The sequence below is a fragment of the Hippoglossus stenolepis genome, chromosome 2 (assembly GCF_022539355.2).
Source record: "Hippoglossus stenolepis isolate QCI-W04-F060 chromosome 2, HSTE1.2, whole genome shotgun sequence".
Taxonomy (NCBI): Eukaryota; Metazoa; Chordata; class Actinopteri; order Pleuronectiformes; family Pleuronectidae; genus Hippoglossus; species Hippoglossus stenolepis.
Window position 1 is genome coordinate 1,773,555 of NC_061484.1, and position 19,570 is coordinate 1,793,124.

The window sequence follows — 19,570 nt, forward strand, 5'->3', positions numbered from 1 at the left end:
ACAGCCACTGTTCACTTCTGCTCTCCTTGACGATTTTCTTCTGCATTCCACACGCAGTTCATAGCAGAATATTCAGAGAAAATGGTCTTTCAGCACAGTTTCAATGTTATCTGTTATCTGTCGAATATGTTTTATTGTGAAATATTTGCAGGAGTGGAAGATGCACTGCTTCATACTGTATAGTACTTGTATTTATTTAAGTACACAGGACTACTTTTATACAAGGAAATACTGTAGTGCTGATCAGCAGCCAGTGTGAACAACTGAGAACCGCAACACGCAGCCGTTCCAAGGCGCGGCAGCCAGTGGGCCTGGTCGTCATTCATAAAGTACCGATACCAATAAAATTAGGTATCGTAAGATTTTTTAACGGTGAGGTCATGATACCTTTCTAGTATCTGTATACAGTGCAACACTACCCTCCACTCAGCCCAATTTGGGTTAAAGTGCAGGATATTGAAAATAAGAGAGGGTGGATACTGATAACCAAAGATAAGCCAAATGATGGTTAGTGCTTTTTTGTTGGTGAAAGTTGCAGGAGTGCATATTCAGGGATTTTCCTGGCGTGCCCCGCCATCTCCTCCGGCTCTCCATACATTAACTAAGTTCACACCTCTGTTGTTTTTACCCAATACTGATGATACTGTTTGTGTGTGGGAGTGTGTGTCAGTCAGTCGGTGAGTGAGAGAGAGAAGTGAGCAGTGGAGTCTGTGTGTGTGTTTGTGGCACTGTTACCTATCCCTCAAGTTCTGGGACTATCCTTCAGAAGCTACGCAATTCTATATCACTATAAGCGGTTTCCACTGTACTAGGATTTTGTCGGGAGGTGGAGGCGGCACAAAATTTGATGGGGTCTGTTTTATTTTTATTGTTGGCACAGCTCTGGAAAACCTATAATTGTACTCCCTCTTGATCAGTTTACTTTTTTGTTGAAAACAAATAAGGGAGCATTTTCAAAGAAAGACCTAACAGTTTGTTTTATAAAATTAATTGTCATGTGGCTTTTGACTTTAGCCTACTTAATCGAAAAACTCGATATATTATAGATATAGTTATAACGATATATATTCCGCTTTATCCTCCAACCTAGAAAGATACTATTTTTGGTCCATACCTCCCGGCTCTAAGGTGAGTAAGTGTAGTTTTTGGAAGCATAACTAAATAATTTTATTTTCTATAATGCCTAGATGCCTTTCTATCATGCCTAGATGTTAAGGCGGCCCTATAATATTAATCTATTTTTGCTGCTTGGGTTTTTAATACTTTTCATTGATTCAGTGTTTTTGCAATGTTACTTGTGCTTTGTGCAATGTTGATTCTCCACCCTGAAAGTAAAGCATAATGGGCACACATGTCAGCAGGAAAGAGATCTGGAAGCTGACCCCATTTCTTTATGCTTCAACACATTTTAAGGGAAGACGCCACACAAGAAATGAGGAATGAGCCAACTTGTTACTTAAAAGTGATTGGGAAAAAGGACTTCACCTGAAAGAGAATTTTGAAATGAGAAACTAAAGCTTGCTCATCTGTAATAGTATATTTCTGCTTTCCACCTCACAGCCTCGCTGTGCACACAGACAGTTATTTGCACCTTGCTCCTACCCAGCGATTGGAACCCAGAGCAACACTCTCCATTGCCAACAGCATCAGACGGACCAATTTCATACTTGGACCTGTAGCTGGTGCTGCTGCAGTAACAGCTCTCCATTTGGCTCAGATTGAAACTCAGGCCCAGTTTGCTCTCCAGCAGCTTGCCTCTCTTGCAACCATAACTGTTGGCATCCAGTGTCACAACAACAGGCTTGCAGCAGCATTACCTCGTCAACTGGCCCTCCTGAGTCTTCTCAATAGACGAGAGGTGTCAGCTATTGGGTTTAACTTGGACACTAAAAGCAAAACCTACAAAACCACACAACTGTGTCTTCCTGCTACCATGTACCACCACCACTCCCAGCCACAGGGGCCACAGCCCTTCTCAAATGGACCCCGACCTCATCATCAGCCACATCCAAATCAACATCAGAGTCATACTCCCTCTGATATGCTGACACAGGTGATGGGTTTCCAATTTCCTCGTCCCACCCAGCTCCCTGAAGAGCTAGAGTCTGCCCTGGCTATCCGGGGTGCCAGGGACATGGACCACCGCATGAACACACCAAACCAACACCAGAACCAAGGCTCGGTTTCTGGGATCAGTCAACATGGAACCTATGGCTCAACAACACTCACCTCTGATAGTCAGCCAGGTCACCAGCAAGACATAGACTGGTCAAGTTACCAACCTCCAACCAAACTGTTTGCCGGTCCTCCATGTAGTTCTAACCGGCAGTCACATCGACAGGGACCTCAACAGCAGCCGGAGATCAACCACGCTGGAACAAGCATACCAGGCTGGACTGCTGCTGTAAGTGACTCACCGTCACCCCAAAGCCGACATCCTCATGGTGGCAGAAGTGGTGGTGGGGGGGACGGTCAGAGTATGTACACACCAGAGAGTGCAGGAAGCATCTTGGCCAGTTTCGGACTTTCAAATGAGGACTTAGAAGTGCTGAGTCACTATCCTGATGATCAGCTAACCCCAGACACTTTACCATTCATACTGCGTGACATCCAAATCAACAAGTCAGGCAAGCAGAAAACTGTGGCTTCTAACTCCCCAGCCTCGTTTTCACGCAGTATCCATGATATGCAACTGCCACCTGCTCACTCTTCAGAAGTAGCTCGTTCACGCTCACCAGAAGTACCTAGCCTGCTTACTGTCACACAGACAGCAGGTAAAGTCATTGACTATGGTCATGCCAGTAGGGCAAAGGACGAGACAAATACCAGAGAAACTTTCAAAAGGGAGCCACTCTCCAATGAAAGGACAGTTAAAATGTACCCATCATCCACATCAGATCCCAAAGCAGATAAACCTGAAAGGCGTCAGGTTCATTTGGAAAACCCTGAAACAAGCAAGCATGGAGACCGGGACTATCGCAGGGCAAGTAGTGACCATCACAAGAGAAATCGGTCACCTGGGAGAGAACTACCTCCCCCCTCCAAATCTCGTAATCTAGATCGAGACTACAGGCATGATCGACCCAAACCAAGGCCTTCATCTGAAACCAGGAGTGAGGATTCTTCAAGACGATCTCTCTCCTCTTCATCTGGCTCAAAACCACTCAGCAGCAAGAAGTTACCTACCCCCACCATGATAAGTGATTTCTTGGCCGTGTGTCCAAAGGTGTATCCCCACACCTGCTCTCTGTGCCACACACAGTCTGATCAGGAAAAGGTGAGTGTCAACATGCCCGCTAGTAATATCCCAAGAGTTTTAAAAGAAATACCTTCACATGTTAAATATTATTCGGTAAACTTTCTTCACCAGTTCTCAAAATTAGTGACATTCATGCTCATCTTACTGAATTACTTGCATTGCAATATGGTAGTGCAGTTTCTCTATATGAACTGTCATTAAAAAAATTAAAACATTTGGGGAAAAATCTTTGTGGCATGTGCAAAAATCTGGACACCCTACTACTTGGTATCTACTTAGTTGATTTTTATGCTAATATTTTGTGGCTTTTTCTCTCTGCGACATTTCCTCAACCTTTGGCTGCCACACAACAACAAAGCAGAATTTTTCCACGCTCATGCTTAACAATTGGCCAAACACGGGTTACTTAAATACTAACTCAGTAGGGTGGCCAAAATTTTGCACACAATTTATAAAAAAAATGAAGTTTATTTTTTATTTAAGTGAATTTCATAAAATAATAAAAAATAACAGTTAACATTTGAAGAATAGCTATACAGTGAAGAAAAACATCACAAGGCTTATTTGCCCATTGCATTAATTAAATTAAGAATACCTAAATTTATCCAGCATCCACATAATATTACCTACCCGATCTATCTAAATTCCCATAAAATGCACAGTTCAATCATTTATATCTGGAAAACTCTCCAGAAGATCAAAAAGTTTCACCCACATCCCCAATTTTTAAACATCTGGGTCCTCCACTCATTTCATCAAATGAAACTGCTGTTGTCATTCTCGCTGATATTCTTTTCTGTGCTATGACCATTCCAAGTATATAGGTTACTCACTAAATGCATCAGATTGGTAGTCAGATGCTGTTTTTTATGGCATTTGAAGGGTGTGACATGAGTTAATAATTGATAGGGATGATGTCTACAATATACAATAATCAATAATGATCACTTTTGTTTCGACATTTCAATGAAAAACTGACCGGAGGAATTGTCAGGGAATAATTTTCTTAGTTCAGCATTAATAACTGTTAAACAAACTCCTTGTAGAAAATACATTGAGTTTCTTGTGCTCTCATGCATTGCTCTAATGATTGACTACACGTACAAGAAACTCAGGTTTAAAGTGGTTTGTACAAAAACTGTAATAGAGTTGGACTGTCTTAATGTCTCCACCATGCCAAGTGTGGAATATTTAGAAAATCTGACTAATGGAATTTGTTTAGTCTTTCATTCTTACTTTTTCTCATAAAATTAATATCAGTGTTTTATATCAATGAATAAACATTTTCTCCATCAAAAATCAATTACATGTCATGACCTATGAGAATGTGAGAAGGTTTAAGTTAAGATGACTATGTAAGGCTCTATAAGGTTACTAACCCTAAACCTCTAGGTTTAGGAAAGTTGTTTCTATTATTTTGAAGTAAAGGCTGTGAAATTCACGTGTTATGGACATCTGCTTAGTTGATGAGTGGATATGGGTGTTCTAAACGAAATGTCCTCTTTCGGCCTTTGAGCATAGTAAGTTAAACAAACAGCATCTATTTGTTTTTTTGTTTGTTTCTGCCAGTGATGTATCATGTTTTAAGGCTGAGTCATTCTGAAGATAGGGGAAAGTAGAATAGACACAGTGCACCTTCAAGCACATGCCAAAGCATTGTCTTGTATTTCTACTATTGGCTGACATAATTTGAAGAAGTATATGGGGTCAAAGAATTGGATCCCAACATTCAGTCTAGGGTTTCCACACCATGTACAATATTATACCAGACAACAAATATTGACTTGAGCTTGTGTCTCAGAACATTACTGTAAATACATAAGTTAACTTGTTTCTTATATTTTGGTCATCTTGTATCCTGATACATGTGGATGCTGAATCTAGCTTTGCTAGCTATCATTTAAGTTTTCCTGACCTTGACATCTTCCTCCCATTTGTCGTTTTTCTTCAGGACTGGGTTGACCATATTAACACCGTCAACCACACTGCTGCCTGTAGAGACCTGCGTAACAAGTGAGTCACTTTTTAAATGGGCTGCTGAAGCTTTGCAACTACACTTTATTTTAAGCCGTTTTCAGACATGAACTTAAGTTTGTCTTTCACACAGTGAACAACGCTAAAGGAGATTCACATAAATCTCCATAGTGTGCAGGTGCTCTGGTCCTGTTTGTTTTTTGTCACATGAGCTCATGTGGACATTCTCAGGAGTTTTTACAAGGGGGCTGGCTGGAGAAAGTCCAGAGAATGTCCAGAGCCTCTCACTCAGACATTTGCGTTCTCACATTATTACATTACATTACATTTAGCTGACGCTTTTATCCAAAGCGACTTACAATAAGTACATTCAACCATGAGGGTACAAACCCAGAACAACAAGAATCAAGAAAGTACAATTTCTTCAAAAAAGCAAAACTACAAAGTGCTATAAGTAAGTGCCATTTAAGTGCTACTAAATTGTTAGTTTTAACATTTTATTCAATTTATACAGCTTCTCCTAAGAATGTCAGAAGATTATGAGGAGTTCATGTCTGGAAGTAGCTTTAGTCATAGTTAGTCACAACGCTATACAATCACATTAGCTCCTCTAAATTTATCAAGGATCACTCATGAACATTTTGTCTCTCCAATGTGTAAAACTTCACATGCTCACTTATAAAACCTGCTACCTTTTTGGTTACAGCTGCAAATCAGTGGGTTCTGAATCAATTAACTTTTGGTCAAAATTCTATGAAATCAGGTGGGCAAAACAGAACTGTTACATGTTGGTGAAAAAAGGGGCATCAGATAAGAATTTTCAATTTTTCCCAAAAATCTAAAATGAAAAGTAAAGTTTATTGAAGCAGATTTTGATTATGATAAAAACAATTTGCACATCCTTTAAAGATGCTTTTTCGTTAAGAACTTATTCTCTTGGTTTTAAAAGCTCCAGGCCAATTTATTGGCAAACTATTGCCTCTGTACTCATCCAGAAGACACAGACAAACACGAGTGATGCATTGAAGTTGTTTCTGTCTGCACAACAGCCATTTACCGACTCTCTGACATAACTTGAAATCAACTTGTTTTTGGGGAACAGTAGCCTTATTGACTTTATATTGGAATGTATTGATATTTATGTTAAAATGACATGTGTTGTGATAGCCAAACATATAACTGATGTGTAGGCTGCAAAAAAAGGATGAAGATGGATAGAGCTGTGAGGAGTTATTTCTGAGTGGCCTTGGTACTAAAAACAACAATTTCCTACTAAATATTATCAGACTTACTGTTCAATCTAGATTTTTAAAAGCACCGCTTTGATACATTCAGTTGTAATTTGTAATCATTTATTTTTGTATTAAGTTTAGAAGATGTCTGACATGCTAATGAATGCTTGTGTGTCTCTGAAGGTACCCTGACTGGAAACCAAATCTACCAAGGTCAGTTGGATTCTTGATCTTTTAAATAGTTTGTTAGTGCTGTCCATCAGCTAGTGGGAAATTACTCATTTTATTTAGCTGGTCTCGAATAAGAAGACATAAAAGAAAAAAACAACACTGATTTGCTCAACTGTAGGTGTTTAAGCTGTTTTTGTTGCAATTTCCCTCAGTAATTGCACTGTTTCTGTCTGGTAATGAACATTGTCTATCATCTAGTCGGAGTGGACGATATGGCAGCCAATCTCCATCCCATTCCACGACTGGATCCCACTCTAGTTCTCCGAGCCCAGGCCCTCTCAACAAACACAGAGTGGGCACTCATCCCAACCGGCCACATGGGAAACTTTACTCCCCTCACCATCACCCCCGCTACAACCATTATTCAGGTAAACTGTATGCCAGAGAAAAGGCTTAACGTGTACAAAGTGGCAAATTAACTTTCTTAAATATTTATCCACACAGTCAAAAGTCATGTGTATTCTGAGCTGATTTGTCAGTAGCTTGTATCATTTTTAAACAGTGGTGTTGTTGCTTAATGTTCTTTGTGACCAGTTAATAACACAGTGGTACATACAAATAACTGTGTTTCTACTACTTAAAAGTACCTCAGTATTTTACCTTCAGTGGATGAAGACAGGTTGTTCAAATGTTGTCCAAACTTTCCTGCCTCGACAAACCATAATGGTTCTTCAGTCTACAGTCGTATATCTGCGTCAAAACTCACCCTTTCTCCCTTGCTATCCTTTCTAAGAACACGGCAATCGGTTGGACAGTCCCTGTGGCTCACATCGAATCTCCAGAGTGAATCGCCCTGAGAAGAGGGAATCAGGTTAGTCAGTGTAAATGTTTTTTATTATACATTATACATTTATTTTCTTCTTCCTCTCAAAATGTGCATTTTTTGGACTGTTATATTTTATCCGTGGTTGTCACATCAACACCCCTACTCACTTACAGTGAATCCTGCGGAGGATCTGCTGGTGTGTTCTTACATCAGCTCCTTTGGACATTGTGCTGAATTTTTATCTTATTTACATTTTATTTTAATTCCTTCAAACAAAACTTCTAACAAAACTTAGAGTATTTTTTTTTCTTCAAACCTGCCTGGGGACAGTATATAAAGGTTTTTAGCAATTTGTCTTTGAGAGCCAACATGGGGGGTAGAGAGCTGCAGGACATGCAACAGACGTCTTCAGGCAGAATTTAAAATGAACTTCAGTCATGTGTTTATATATTAAATCATCCCCATTACATTTTTGCTTATGTATACAACATACCCTGGTTTCACAAACCTGCATAAGCTTACATAAGCAGGGTCAGTGAGACGTTTTTATATTGTTGTACATTGAGAGGCTTTAAATGACCAATCCTTCGCCGGCTTTAACTTTTTGAATTTAGGGATCTAATTGTTTCTCTGTTTTAAATTTACTTGTTAATTGACTTAATATAATTACATAATTGATAAATATTTCTTGACATTTTCTTTTTGCTATGCTGTCCCCCTCCCTTTGATTAATGGTGTGTCTACAGGGGTTTCCTCTAGAAGTGGTGTGAAGCATCCACACAATGATTCAACCAAGTGCATCACCAGTCAACATCCATCCTCCTCTAAGATGGGTCACATCTCCAAACATGGACCATCACAATCCAAAATTGTCAAGAGTGGGGCCAAGACTGGAACTAAGATGCCTAAGACTTCAAGTGCAAAGGTCACTGACACAGTGAGTGTTTTTTTCTTCCTCTAGTTGTATAAAAATTGTTATGGACCAACCAAAGGGAATATCATACAGGTGTTGTTTGAACGAATAAATCTTCTATCATATCAAACACTTGTACACCTGGTTCATATCAATACAGATCAATATTACTTCGAAATTTTATTCAAATTGTCACAATGATGGCAAAACCAATACTTGAACTGAATGCAATACATAACAGAGCAGGTTTGACACCATTTTAGTTGTTTCCGATATGAGCCCCATGTATTGTTGTTAGTGAAGGTTACAGATGTTGATTTCAGGCATGATGATAAATTCATTCTACAGGGACATTGGTATTGAATTATTCCAGTTTCATTTCAAATGTTTCTTTGGCTAGCTCAGTTTTTTCTCACAAAGAGCCACATTTTCCTTTTCAGAGTTGTGTACTTGATCAATGTAGTAAAATCTTGTAATGGTTTGTCTTTGGTTTACTCCAATTTTTTCCCCAAAAAACTAACCAGAACCTTTTTTTTTGGTTTCTAGTCCGTCAAACCTCCACAACCCAAAAAGAAGAAGAAAATGGTGACTCCAGCCTCTCAATACTCGTCTGTTGCAGAGCGTCTGGTTTATCTGACAGGCATCCCAAAGGATGCCTCAGAGCAGGAAGTTACTGACTTGCTTGGGTCCTTTGGCAAGATCAACAATGTGATCCTTATGCCATGCTCTGATGAAGAGAGTGATTCGAGTGAAGGACAAAAGGTGCTAACTTAATTACATAAAATGTTTATTGATACATTTAGCAAGAACTGTTACTTTTGAGGTTTTTACAGGTTTGATGCTTGGTAGAGAGCAGCTTAAGACAGATGATAGAGGAAAAAATATATATTTTTCTCGTTTGAAGTTAATTTGAAACTGATTCTCTGATATTATGTAGCAATAGTGAATATAACACTAAAAAAAATAAATTAAAAAAAGTTAAGCTAAAAGTATTATGTTAATGTTGTATAGTAGTCATGTAGCAAACATCACAGGCTGAAATTTATATTTCTTTCTTTAATGGTCCTATTTGTAATTTTTTCAAAACCTTCTACATTTTCACCATAAATGTGGCCGGATTGGATTAGCAGTTGGTGTATTCATCTGTCATTCCTGAGTCATAACTAATTGCTGTGGATATGTTGGTCTGTAAATGTTTCTTGGTTCTATGTTGCAGAATGTCATTATCATCACCACTTTGTCTTCCTCCTCTTTTGCAGGCATCTGTTTGCATGGTGAAGGCAGAAGATGCCCAGGCACTGGCTAACTCCAAAGATCTCTCCATCAGAGACCAGCAAATCACTGCTTCAACAGCCAAGGTACCATTTGCAAAACATGCACGTGACATAGTTCGATCAACCTGTGCATACATAGAAAACATAAATCTTCCATATAAGGTTGAAATTACATTTATTTCAGTTGAGTGTCTAATGCAATTAAAAGCTGATTTTTCCGTTCCTCTATTAAACTTTTAGATCATGTGTATTTTGTCTTATTTACACTCTGACTAAACATTTATTTTAGAAACCCGAAGAAGGGCAATCTTCTGATAGCAGCAGCAGGTTTGTCCCAGTTATCACCTTTTTCTTTTGAACCTTTTTGATATGCTTCACACTCACCCTGCTATCTTCAAACCTGCTTTATGTCTGACTTCACAGCAAACCTGGCACAGGACAGGAAAGGGGCACTGCTGGGGAAGACACAGGTAGGACAACAAAATGCTGTTACTGGTATATTCAAATCTATCATTGTCAAGACAGGCTCAGTATATCAACTTATAACAACTACATCTTAACTATACTTGATTGCTGTATTAAATATGCCATTTCTGTAGCTGAGCTACATTATGTTAACTCCACTACTCTGGAGTTTTTCAGGCCCTTTTACTTTAAATTAAAAAAGTATTAGTGTAAACTACGGCTGGGCAATATGGAAAGAAATCGTATTACGATATTTCTTTTCATATCAGTCGATTGTCGATATATATATATCACGATATCAATCAAATTAGCGCCACTGCACTGAGGAGCATTACTCTGCACAAGTGACTCTGCTCCTCTGATGTTTTCTAATCACTCACACGTAGAACTGATATTCATGAAAACCTTCTGAATTCATATTTATGTTCCTAGATAAACGGGCTTCTTCTGCAACAAAGAAGTTAAAACACAGCGTAGCGTCATAATCTGCAGGTAGAACTTCTGTTTGCAGGAGTGTGTGTGTGTGTGTCTGCTCGTCTCTGTCCCTCTTCACACACAAACTGATAATCACGTGTATTTAGTTATGAATCGATGAGCTGAGTGCTTCTCTTTATCAGTGGCGTGTTGTCTGTCAAAAGTTGGATGGAATGAGTTCTATCTACGTTGTATCGACCATTACTTATATTTCTATCTAGGGAAAAGTTATATCGCAATCATTATCTCCGTTTTATCGCCCAGCCCTAGTGTAAACATGGCAACAGGGAAGTTTGTGATGTCAGGATTTTAATGGGTTTAGTTTTTTTTTACTAAACATACCGACTGTTTTCCCCGACCTCATCTGCCTCTTATTTCCCCACTGCAGGAAATGAGGCTGACCAGAAGACTTCAGATGAGGTACATGATCCACACATACATAAACACACCTTGTAACATATAAATGAAAACTTTGTGTAAAGGACTGGTGAGACTGTTAAACTCTATAAAAACACTACAAATGAAAAGTAACAGTGTATTAACATTACGTCTGATTTTATCTTTTTCATGAGAAATATTAATAGAACAGGAAATGTATCCAGGGGTCTCCTAACCTTTGCATACAAATGCATTGTGCTCTACTATAACAAATTAGCAGTTAAATGTCTACATTGGCTTTAATTACTTGTTAAACAATATCAGTATTCAGGCATCTTCCTCACATCCCAGCACAATGTCTCACACAGAAAGGTGTGGTGTTGATCTCAGGACTCCCTGAGAACAGCTGCTCAGAGAGTGACATCATCAAGCTGATTCAGCCCTTTGGGACTCCCTCTGACATTATCCTGGCAACACAGATCAGAAAGGTAGATACACGGTTTCATCAGAAGGGACACAAATAAATAGTAGTTAATTTTGTAATTGATTAACAAATAAAAACATGCCCTGGAGCAATTTTCAGGATTTTTTAAGCCATTTCCAAATACATTTGTTGACAATGACAGTGGATGCACAACATTAACAACCTGCTTGTTGTATGTTAGGCCCTTGTGTTAGTGCCAGACATGGAGCTTGCTCAGGAGATAGTGAAGGTCCACAGCTTCATGCCTGCAAAGATCGGAGACTCTGAGCTGAAGATCATCCAAGTCAAACAGCGTGTTGGACTCAGCACACCGGTACCACTCTCTTCATTTACCCAAATCTTTGTTGGTGTATTCATCATCTTTTCTCATCTGTTTCTCTTTTCTCATTTATCTGATCATTATTTTGAGTTCTGTGTTGTACCTCACTGTGGCATTTCACTCACTAGTTCAATAGAAAATTAATATTTTGTTTCCCTTTTCATTGAACATTGAACTCTGAGCTATAACGTCTTTTCACAGGTGGGTCTCTACAATCTAATGATGGAGTCTGTGGACCCTTTGGTGAGTATTACTGCACTCACACTGTGGATTTCTGTACAGTTCATCTTATTTTTTATTTAAGTGTCAGTTAAAACACTATATACAATAAAAATTCAGTGTTTTATCTATAATAAATCAACTAATTGATGATTCAAAATTGTGTATTTGATATAAATTTACAATTGGTGCTTTACTGTAATTAAGCTGAAATGTACTGTGGAACTAAAACTGAATTATTCAGTATTACATTTATTTCACTGGGGTGGCTGTGGTTCAGGGGGTAGAGAGGGCGCATGCTGAAGTGTCCTGGGTTTAGTGCAACATACTAAACCCCAAATTGCCCTTTCTCATAGAGGAAGTACTGCACAAAGATGCACTGTATGAATTTATTTGAATGGGTGAATGGCAAAAACTTTACTGTAAAGCACTTTGAGTGGTCAGACTAGAACTGCTGCACTCTCAAAGGGATAGTTCACCCAAAAATGAAAATTCACATATCTACTCACCACTATGCTGATCGAGGGCTGGGTTTAGTGTTTGAGTCCTCAAAACACTTTTGGAGTCTCAGGGGTAAATAGCGTTGCAGCCAAATCCAATAGAATTGAAGTAAATGGCGACCACTTTTTCAAACGTAAAAACATAAAGGGCCTTCATACTTCTCCTGTGGTGTCCTCCAAGTCTCCGTATGCCCCGACATTCAAATTCAATTCAAAACAGCATCATTTACACCAAGTTTTTAGCATAAGTGGCCACTGTTATCCTCCTCTAGAGCCACGTTCACACGCACACACCACACCTATGTTTACATGCTACCGGAACTTGCAATACACACAACAGAGAGAAAGCTTGTTGATTGCTGAAACTCCAGCAGTTCTAGGAGTGCTATAGTTTTGTGGATACTTCACCCACCCCTCCATCGGCATAGTGTTGTATAGATAATGAGTGAATTTTCCATTTTGGGTTAACTATCCCTTTAAGTAGACTTCAACATTCACTTTGTTGATTGACATCTATCTTTTCTTTTAAACATGAAAATTTACTTTCACCCTATTGTTTGCGAAAACAGAATTCAGACAAACGAAAAAAAAAAGACAAGATTATTCATTCCACCCATCCACACACAAGCAATGACGAGAGAACAGTGATGAGATAGTTGTTTTCTTGGCGTTGTACAATATCTGTTATTTTTAGGCAAAAATAAATAAGTTTCTCTTCCACTCTGCTCTTCACATTTAGATAGGTAAGCACGGTCCTTTCCTCTGACCTTTGTGGCAAAAACTACTGTTTGTCGAATGTGTCATTTACTTTGATTGAAAAGCACATTAAATTAAACAAAATAGTATTTTACATAAATGACACAATGTTGCAGAAAGTCAATGAGCGTTGATGCCATTATTTATGGAGGGTAATATATATGTCTAAACATACCATGTGGGAGTAAACCACTGGCTAATAAGTGAGTGCATGTCTTTCTTATCCTGCAGGAAAGTCCAGTTCCAGTTTGCTGGAACAGCCTCTTGGTGATCAGTAATGTTCCCAACACGCCCTCTTGCTCCTCTGAGGTCCAGAAACTGGTGCGACGCTTTGGTACCGTCATCAAGACTCTAGTGCTCAACAATATGGTGAGATGTTTCAGTGTGTGCAGCTACAAACCTGCCTGTCCTCAGACACAGCTGTTGTCTCCTCTCCAAATCTCTGTCACACTAATTGTCGTTAGAAGAAATCTCACCTGCTGTTGATGCTCTGTCTCTTTCTGCGTAGGTCATTTGTGAAATGGCAACAGCAGCTATGGCCTTGTCTGTTTACAAACGCTTCCAGACGTTTCCGTGCATCATACAGAACAATCCTCTGATCTTCTCACGCAAGCCAGACCCAAAGGCCAGCACACAGACAAAAGTCATCACTGCATACTTGGATTCAGCAGAGGTCAGAAACTTTTTAATCATTGAAGAAATGTGTTCATTATTCAATTAGGACCATTTTTCTCTTACTAGTTATCCAGCATCAACTCAACACCTGGATGCATGCATTTAACATTACACTGCTCAATACCTTCTTGTGTCCTGTCTTAGGATGCATCTGCAAATGGCAAGAGCAGCCAATCTGCAGCAGCGGCCGATGAAGAGCCGATGGCACAAAAGGAGAAGTCTAAATGTCTGTTGGAAGTGACGGAAGAAGATGCTGCCGAAATGGATAAGAAAATGAGTACAGAGGAAACAGTTGGCAAAGAAGAGGCTTTGGAAAGAAGTGAGAGCAAAGACAAAATCCCAGAAGAAGAGCTAGCCAGTGCTGTTTGTGACTCTTTGGCTGCACCAGACTCCAAACCAGAAGCAGCCTCCAATTCTGACGCAGGAGAAACATCAGCTGTGAAAACTGTCTTGGAGGCAAAAGAGGAGAAGAAAGTAGTTGATGCATCTGAAGCAGGAAATGACAAGACTCCAGCTGCTGAAGAGACAAAGCTGTTGAGTGCTGATGACAAAGTGGCCTCTGGGGAGACAGTCATGCAGTCAGAACTCCCAAAGGTAAATTATTTGACAAACCTGTCAGTCAGGTGCTGTTTGAGCCAGATTTTTCTCCTGTTTAGACTGAGCCTCGATTTTCCTGTTTCACCAGGTTACTCAAGAAATGGTTAACACACTGCTTGTGGAGTGCCGAACAAGAACCATGAGACATCCCGGCAATGTTGCAGCTTCCGCCTCTGGAGTAGACGGGGAAACGCCAATGGAGACCGGGCAGGGTGAAAAAGCTGGAGAAGACACCAAAGAGCAGGCCAAGAACAGCACAGATGAGGAGACACAGATGCAGGAGAGGGAGAAGACAGAGAGGGAAGCAAGAAAGGAGAAAGAGAGGAAAGAGAAGGAGAGGAGAGCATGGGAGAGGGAGCACAGAGCTAAGAGGGAGAGGGATGAAAGAGGTAGGAGAGAGAGGGAGAAAAGGGAGGAGGAAAGAAGGGAATTGGAGAGGAGGGAGAGAAAAAGAGCATACGGTGAAGGTTTGTCAGGGTCAAGGTCATCTTGCAGGTCAGAGGGATATAAACATACGTCCCGCAGGAATGTACCAAACAACAACTCAGAGGCAGAGAAAACGGTAAGAAGATGCTGCTTGGTTAAAAACGGTTGAAACTGGAGTTATTGCCCTGTCCCGATTCCTCCTCCTTGGCCCTACCCCTAGATATGAAATACCCTTTGCAAGTAGTGGGGACAACACTACCCCTTCATGGCCACGCGCAAAACGAGGTGGTAGGGCTAAGTGGTGAACGGTGACAGGGCATAAATCTCTTCATTGTTTTCCTCAAATGTAACTTTTTGTCCCGTCATGTCAGGTGGATGAAGAGGAGGAGTTCCCGTTCAACCTGAGTGATTTTGTGACGGTAGATGAAGTCGGCGATGTCACCGACCTTCCTCGCTCTCCTTCTCCAGTTATTCCCATGGAAACCACAGAGGTCCAACAGGACACTCCAGAGGTACATTTTAGCTGGTTTATGACTCATTAAACCTTTTCTCTACATGGTGTTCCTGAGTTCGATTAATATTTCCAGGTTAATCATCTCAGTATTTTGTGGTATTTGTCCTTGTCCGTTTGTAGGACACACCCATGGAAGTCGTCACAGAAACAACTATGCCGGATGCCACCTTGACCGCGGTGGAGTCTAATGAGCAAGTATCAGAGTGTGAACCTGTGAGTGAGCTAACAGCTGAGTCTACAGACAGTTCTGTTTCAACACCTGCTGAGGTCCTCGCCACAGAAAAATCCACCAGCTTACCAGCTTCACAAGCGGACTCTCCTCCCAGTCAATCACCTGCGCCAACATGTCAGCCAGAAGCACCCGACACTGGTACCTCACACTCATCAGCATCCAGTAATAACTGTAGGAAACACAATCGCTGAGATATCTTTTCTTCAGGTTTTAGCTTGTGTAATTCAATCCTGTTATCTGTCATTATTTTTTTCAGAACCAGCACTTATTGCCACTGGGGACTCCGCCCCAGAGGTTGAACATCTTTCCATGCCTTCCCCTTCAGACAACCCACCTGAAGCTGCCCCAGTGGACCCCTCCTCAAACAACCTTGCAGCAGGGGCAGAGAGTGAAGAAGATAAGAACGAGGACAGAGGTGTTAATCCCAGCAAGGCTGAGGAGGACTCCCTGGACAAATCAGAAGAACAGGAGAGGATGCACAGTCAGGAGGACAAAGAGACAGGAACTCCTGCTCCAGACACAGGTACAGTTTTCATTTGATTTAGTTTTCACTAGTGCAGTGCTCATTCTGCACATGACAGACAGACAGAGAGATGTTTCTGATATTATCCAAAACATAAAATCCTCTGAACAATCTGTTTTATCTCCTCTTTCCATGTTGTGACTAATACATGTGTATGATATAATAAGAATGATGCGTCTTTGATACACTTCAGAGCTACTTCAGAATTATTCCTTGTCATTAGTGAGTCCTCCTCAAACAGTCCATGGTGCAGAGTGAAGTTAGAAAACTTATTGTGCATCCTACCTGGTTTATCTGCTCTGAAGATTTTATGGCCAATGTTTTTCATAAAATTATTTAATTAATTAATCTTAGCACATTCCAGCAACAACACCAACATTGTGCTTTCACTTTGAAGATAAATTGCTAAAGAGACAGTGGTTCTGGGGAGGTTTTGCCCGCCAGTTGCCGCCCACTGCTGTAGGTCATGTGTGGACATAGAAGAGGACATGTTTAACTCGGTCTGCAGAGTGGCTGCTAAGCCCCAACCCCACCGACTGCAAGGCGCTTTGGATCTGTTTCACATGAAGCAATTGCACCAAATTCAAACCTGCATTTCCTTGTAGGTCTGGGTGATTGGATGAATATACCGGCAATGAGGTTTTATATCAGTATATTGTTTGGGCGATTTGTTGTTTTATTTAGCAAAGACAATGGCCTCTAAAAATTAATTCAAACTTATAAATGAACGTAGGAACTGGCACTTATTATATATTTATTATTCATTCAGTCCATCCTGACTCCACTCTCTCACTTCTCTCTGTCGCTCTATCCCTCTTGCTCTCTTCTCTCTCTCAGCTGACGTGGCTGACCCGCTACAGTTTAAACGTTGATTTGATTGAAATTACCTCCACAAAACCAACACCGATCACCACATAATGATCACACTTTTCCCGAAATTAGTAACATCGTTCTTCATAGCTTCTTTAATTTATTCTTTTATTCTTCGCTCTGTCTCTCTTCATGTGGATGTGTAAAATGAGCAGAAAAGTACAATAGTGACAAAGCTCCTGCAGATGTTTTGACATATTTTTCATGGTGCTATATGCAGTGTTGGGATTGACTCCATCTATTTGGGAATCAGGATGCATTGCCATAAGGTCCGCTGGTTTTTAGTAATGAATCAGAATATACAATCAATAATGTATGAACCAGTTGAGCAGAACCAGGTCTCATAAATCTGATCCAGATTTTAAAGAGGTCTCTGTCTCTCCACAGCAAAGCAAGAAAGTTCTGAACTAACACAAGACCAAACACACAAACAGAAGGAGAGTGTGAAGAAGTCCGAGACAAAAACTCCCATGAGCACCGACTGCTCCCTTCCTCCTTTTGACCCCAGCAACCCAGTTGGTATGACACTTTTTCCCCACCATGTCTGCTGTGTTTTCACTCTCATGTTCATCAGTTGTTTTTACATGAACATTTATCCTGTGTTACCATCTAATATTAGTGAGCAGCCAATAGAGTTCACTGTCATGTTGTTTGGGTGTGTGTGTCCTCAGGTATGGAGTTCTTGGTTCCAAAGACAGGTTTCTTCTGTAAGGTGTGCAATCGATTCTTCAGCGGAACAAAAGAGGCTGAAATCAGCCACTGTAAAACCGCCAAACACTACGAGAACCTATTGGTAGGCAACACAGTTATGTGTGTGGGTCATTGCACTCTCTTTAATACTTGCTGTAATGGATGTGAGAACCATTTGTATGTTCAGTTCAAATTTCCTTTTTCTTTCTCTTCTAGAAATACTTGCAGAACATGAAGACTGCCAAACCTGACCCCAGCTGAACGTGGCGCTGAAACCACTTACTGAATTTTGCCATTCCCCTTCTTTTGTATTGTCTCTTTATTTCTCACTCAAAGGTCCAGAATCTCATATTGGTGTAGACTAGTCTTATTTCCTGTCTCTATTTTAAAACATATGTATTGCTTTTCTTCTGCAATTAAAAGAAATGGTTAGAACTGTACAGTGGAAGATAGTTGCCAGTTTGAACTGTGCACAGTAAAATGTCTTGACTTAATCACGTGTTGTCACTCATTTACATTCAGTCTGAAATTGTCTGTTTGCACTTTAATAAGGTTGATAATATTTTACTCTGTTTGAAAGAGAGCTTCACTGGATGTTTTTAGAATGGGGGACAAACGAACTTTACCTATTTACATTAGAATTGATCAAATCACCAACAGGACATGTTATACACAAACATCTCCAACTAAAGTGGAGGAATCTGTTAATCACTATATTGATTTTCTCCACAACTGCTCACCTGATCGACTTCAAACTTGGCGGGTGTGTTATTTAGGTTCTTATGAAGTGCCATTAAAAAATGTCCATTGGAGTTTAGATAAATGAAGTCAGTGAGGACCCCATCAGAGTTCACACTGCAGCTTGATTGACACTCGATAGTTAATATCCAATTATAACTGGTTTGTCTGGAAGACAGGATTTATCTTGCAGCTTGCAGGACATTTGTTTTACCAGAAGGTGGCAGTATATGCTGCTCAGCTGGGACCAGTTATTCACATTTTCTGACAATCTTTGTCACAGTCCTTCTAAATGTCATATTCCCATTTGGAGAAAAGCAGATTTTTAGGTCAGTGCTAAACTTCCGGGTTAGGGCAAGTTTACAGGAAATTAATATGATATCCCCAAACATTGTCATTACACTGAATATCATCTAGTGTCCAGTGATTATATATAACAATGTTTTTGTTGAGAGATCTTTAAATGAATGATTACGTTCTTCCATCTGAAGCTGAAGGAATATCCACATTTATTCACCAAAAAGGCCCAATGACATGTATTTAATTTTATTTGGTGGAATAAATGTCATTCAAATATATTATGTGGATCATAAAAAGAAATGGTGGAAATTCTACTAGTTTTGAACTGTAAACAAAAATTTCAAAGTGAAATGGTAAATTGAGTTGAATGGACATTTGGACTACTTTACCTCAATTTGTATTTGGTTTAATAGCTGGAATTAGATTCCCACTAAAGTGTAACTACTAAATTATTAATTGCAAACCATTTTTCATCAACTAAACAATGTTTCATCAACTGGCCCTGGGGTTCTCACTACAGATATACAACATTCACCTTTACACCTACAGACATTTTAGAGTCCAATTAACTGAGCCCCAATGTCAGTAGAAAGAATTCAGAGTTCCTGGAGAAAACCCACAAAGACATGGAGAACATGCAAACTGCTCAGTGGGACTCTAACCAAGGTGGGATTTGAACGGTGCTAACCACCACATACCAATCAGCACACAACAATATGCTCTTATTATTGATTCCACGCCAGGGGTCTCATGTATAACCG

At 39.9% G+C, this 19,570-nt stretch overlaps 1 protein-coding gene across 2 annotated transcripts in view; it reads left to right on the forward strand.

The window, feature by feature from the left end:
- Nucleotides 1-18,265, forward strand: part of LOC118118854 (zinc finger protein 638) — a 34,138-nt gene extending 15,873 nt beyond the window's left edge. Inside the window, exons 2-25 of one of the 2 annotated variants that reach the window (XM_035172298.2) lie at nt 1,561-3,277; nt 5,211-5,272; nt 6,649-6,678; nt 6,895-7,064; nt 7,430-7,507; nt 8,209-8,399; nt 8,922-9,137; nt 9,635-9,733; nt 9,939-9,976; nt 10,073-10,119; nt 10,977-11,008; nt 11,335-11,454; nt 11,632-11,763; nt 11,971-12,012; nt 13,476-13,613; nt 13,753-13,917; nt 14,064-14,513; nt 14,605-15,078; nt 15,314-15,454; nt 15,577-15,850; nt 15,945-16,211; nt 17,469-17,600; nt 17,753-17,874; nt 17,988-18,265. In XM_035172298.2, coding sequence (XP_035028189.2) covers nt 1,561-3,277; nt 5,211-5,272; nt 6,649-6,678; nt 6,895-7,064; nt 7,430-7,507; nt 8,209-8,399; nt 8,922-9,137; nt 9,635-9,733; nt 9,939-9,976; nt 10,073-10,119; nt 10,977-11,008; nt 11,335-11,454; nt 11,632-11,763; nt 11,971-12,012; nt 13,476-13,613; nt 13,753-13,917; nt 14,064-14,513; nt 14,605-15,078; nt 15,314-15,454; nt 15,577-15,850; nt 15,945-16,211; nt 17,469-17,600; nt 17,753-17,874; nt 17,988-18,032 — 5,182 coding nt within the window. In that variant the 3' untranslated portion in view covers nt 18,033-18,265. The remainder of the gene's footprint in view (nt 1-1,560; nt 3,278-5,210; nt 5,273-6,648; nt 6,679-6,894; nt 7,065-7,429; nt 7,508-8,208; nt 8,400-8,921; nt 9,138-9,634; nt 9,734-9,938; nt 9,977-10,072; nt 10,120-10,976; nt 11,009-11,334; nt 11,455-11,631; nt 11,764-11,970; nt 12,013-13,475; nt 13,614-13,752; nt 13,918-14,063; nt 14,514-14,604; nt 15,079-15,313; nt 15,455-15,576; nt 15,851-15,944; nt 16,212-17,468; nt 17,601-17,752; nt 17,875-17,987) is intronic. The other variant, XM_035172308.2, reaches the window with a different exon arrangement.
- Nucleotides 18,266-19,570: the final 1,305 nt, after the last annotated feature.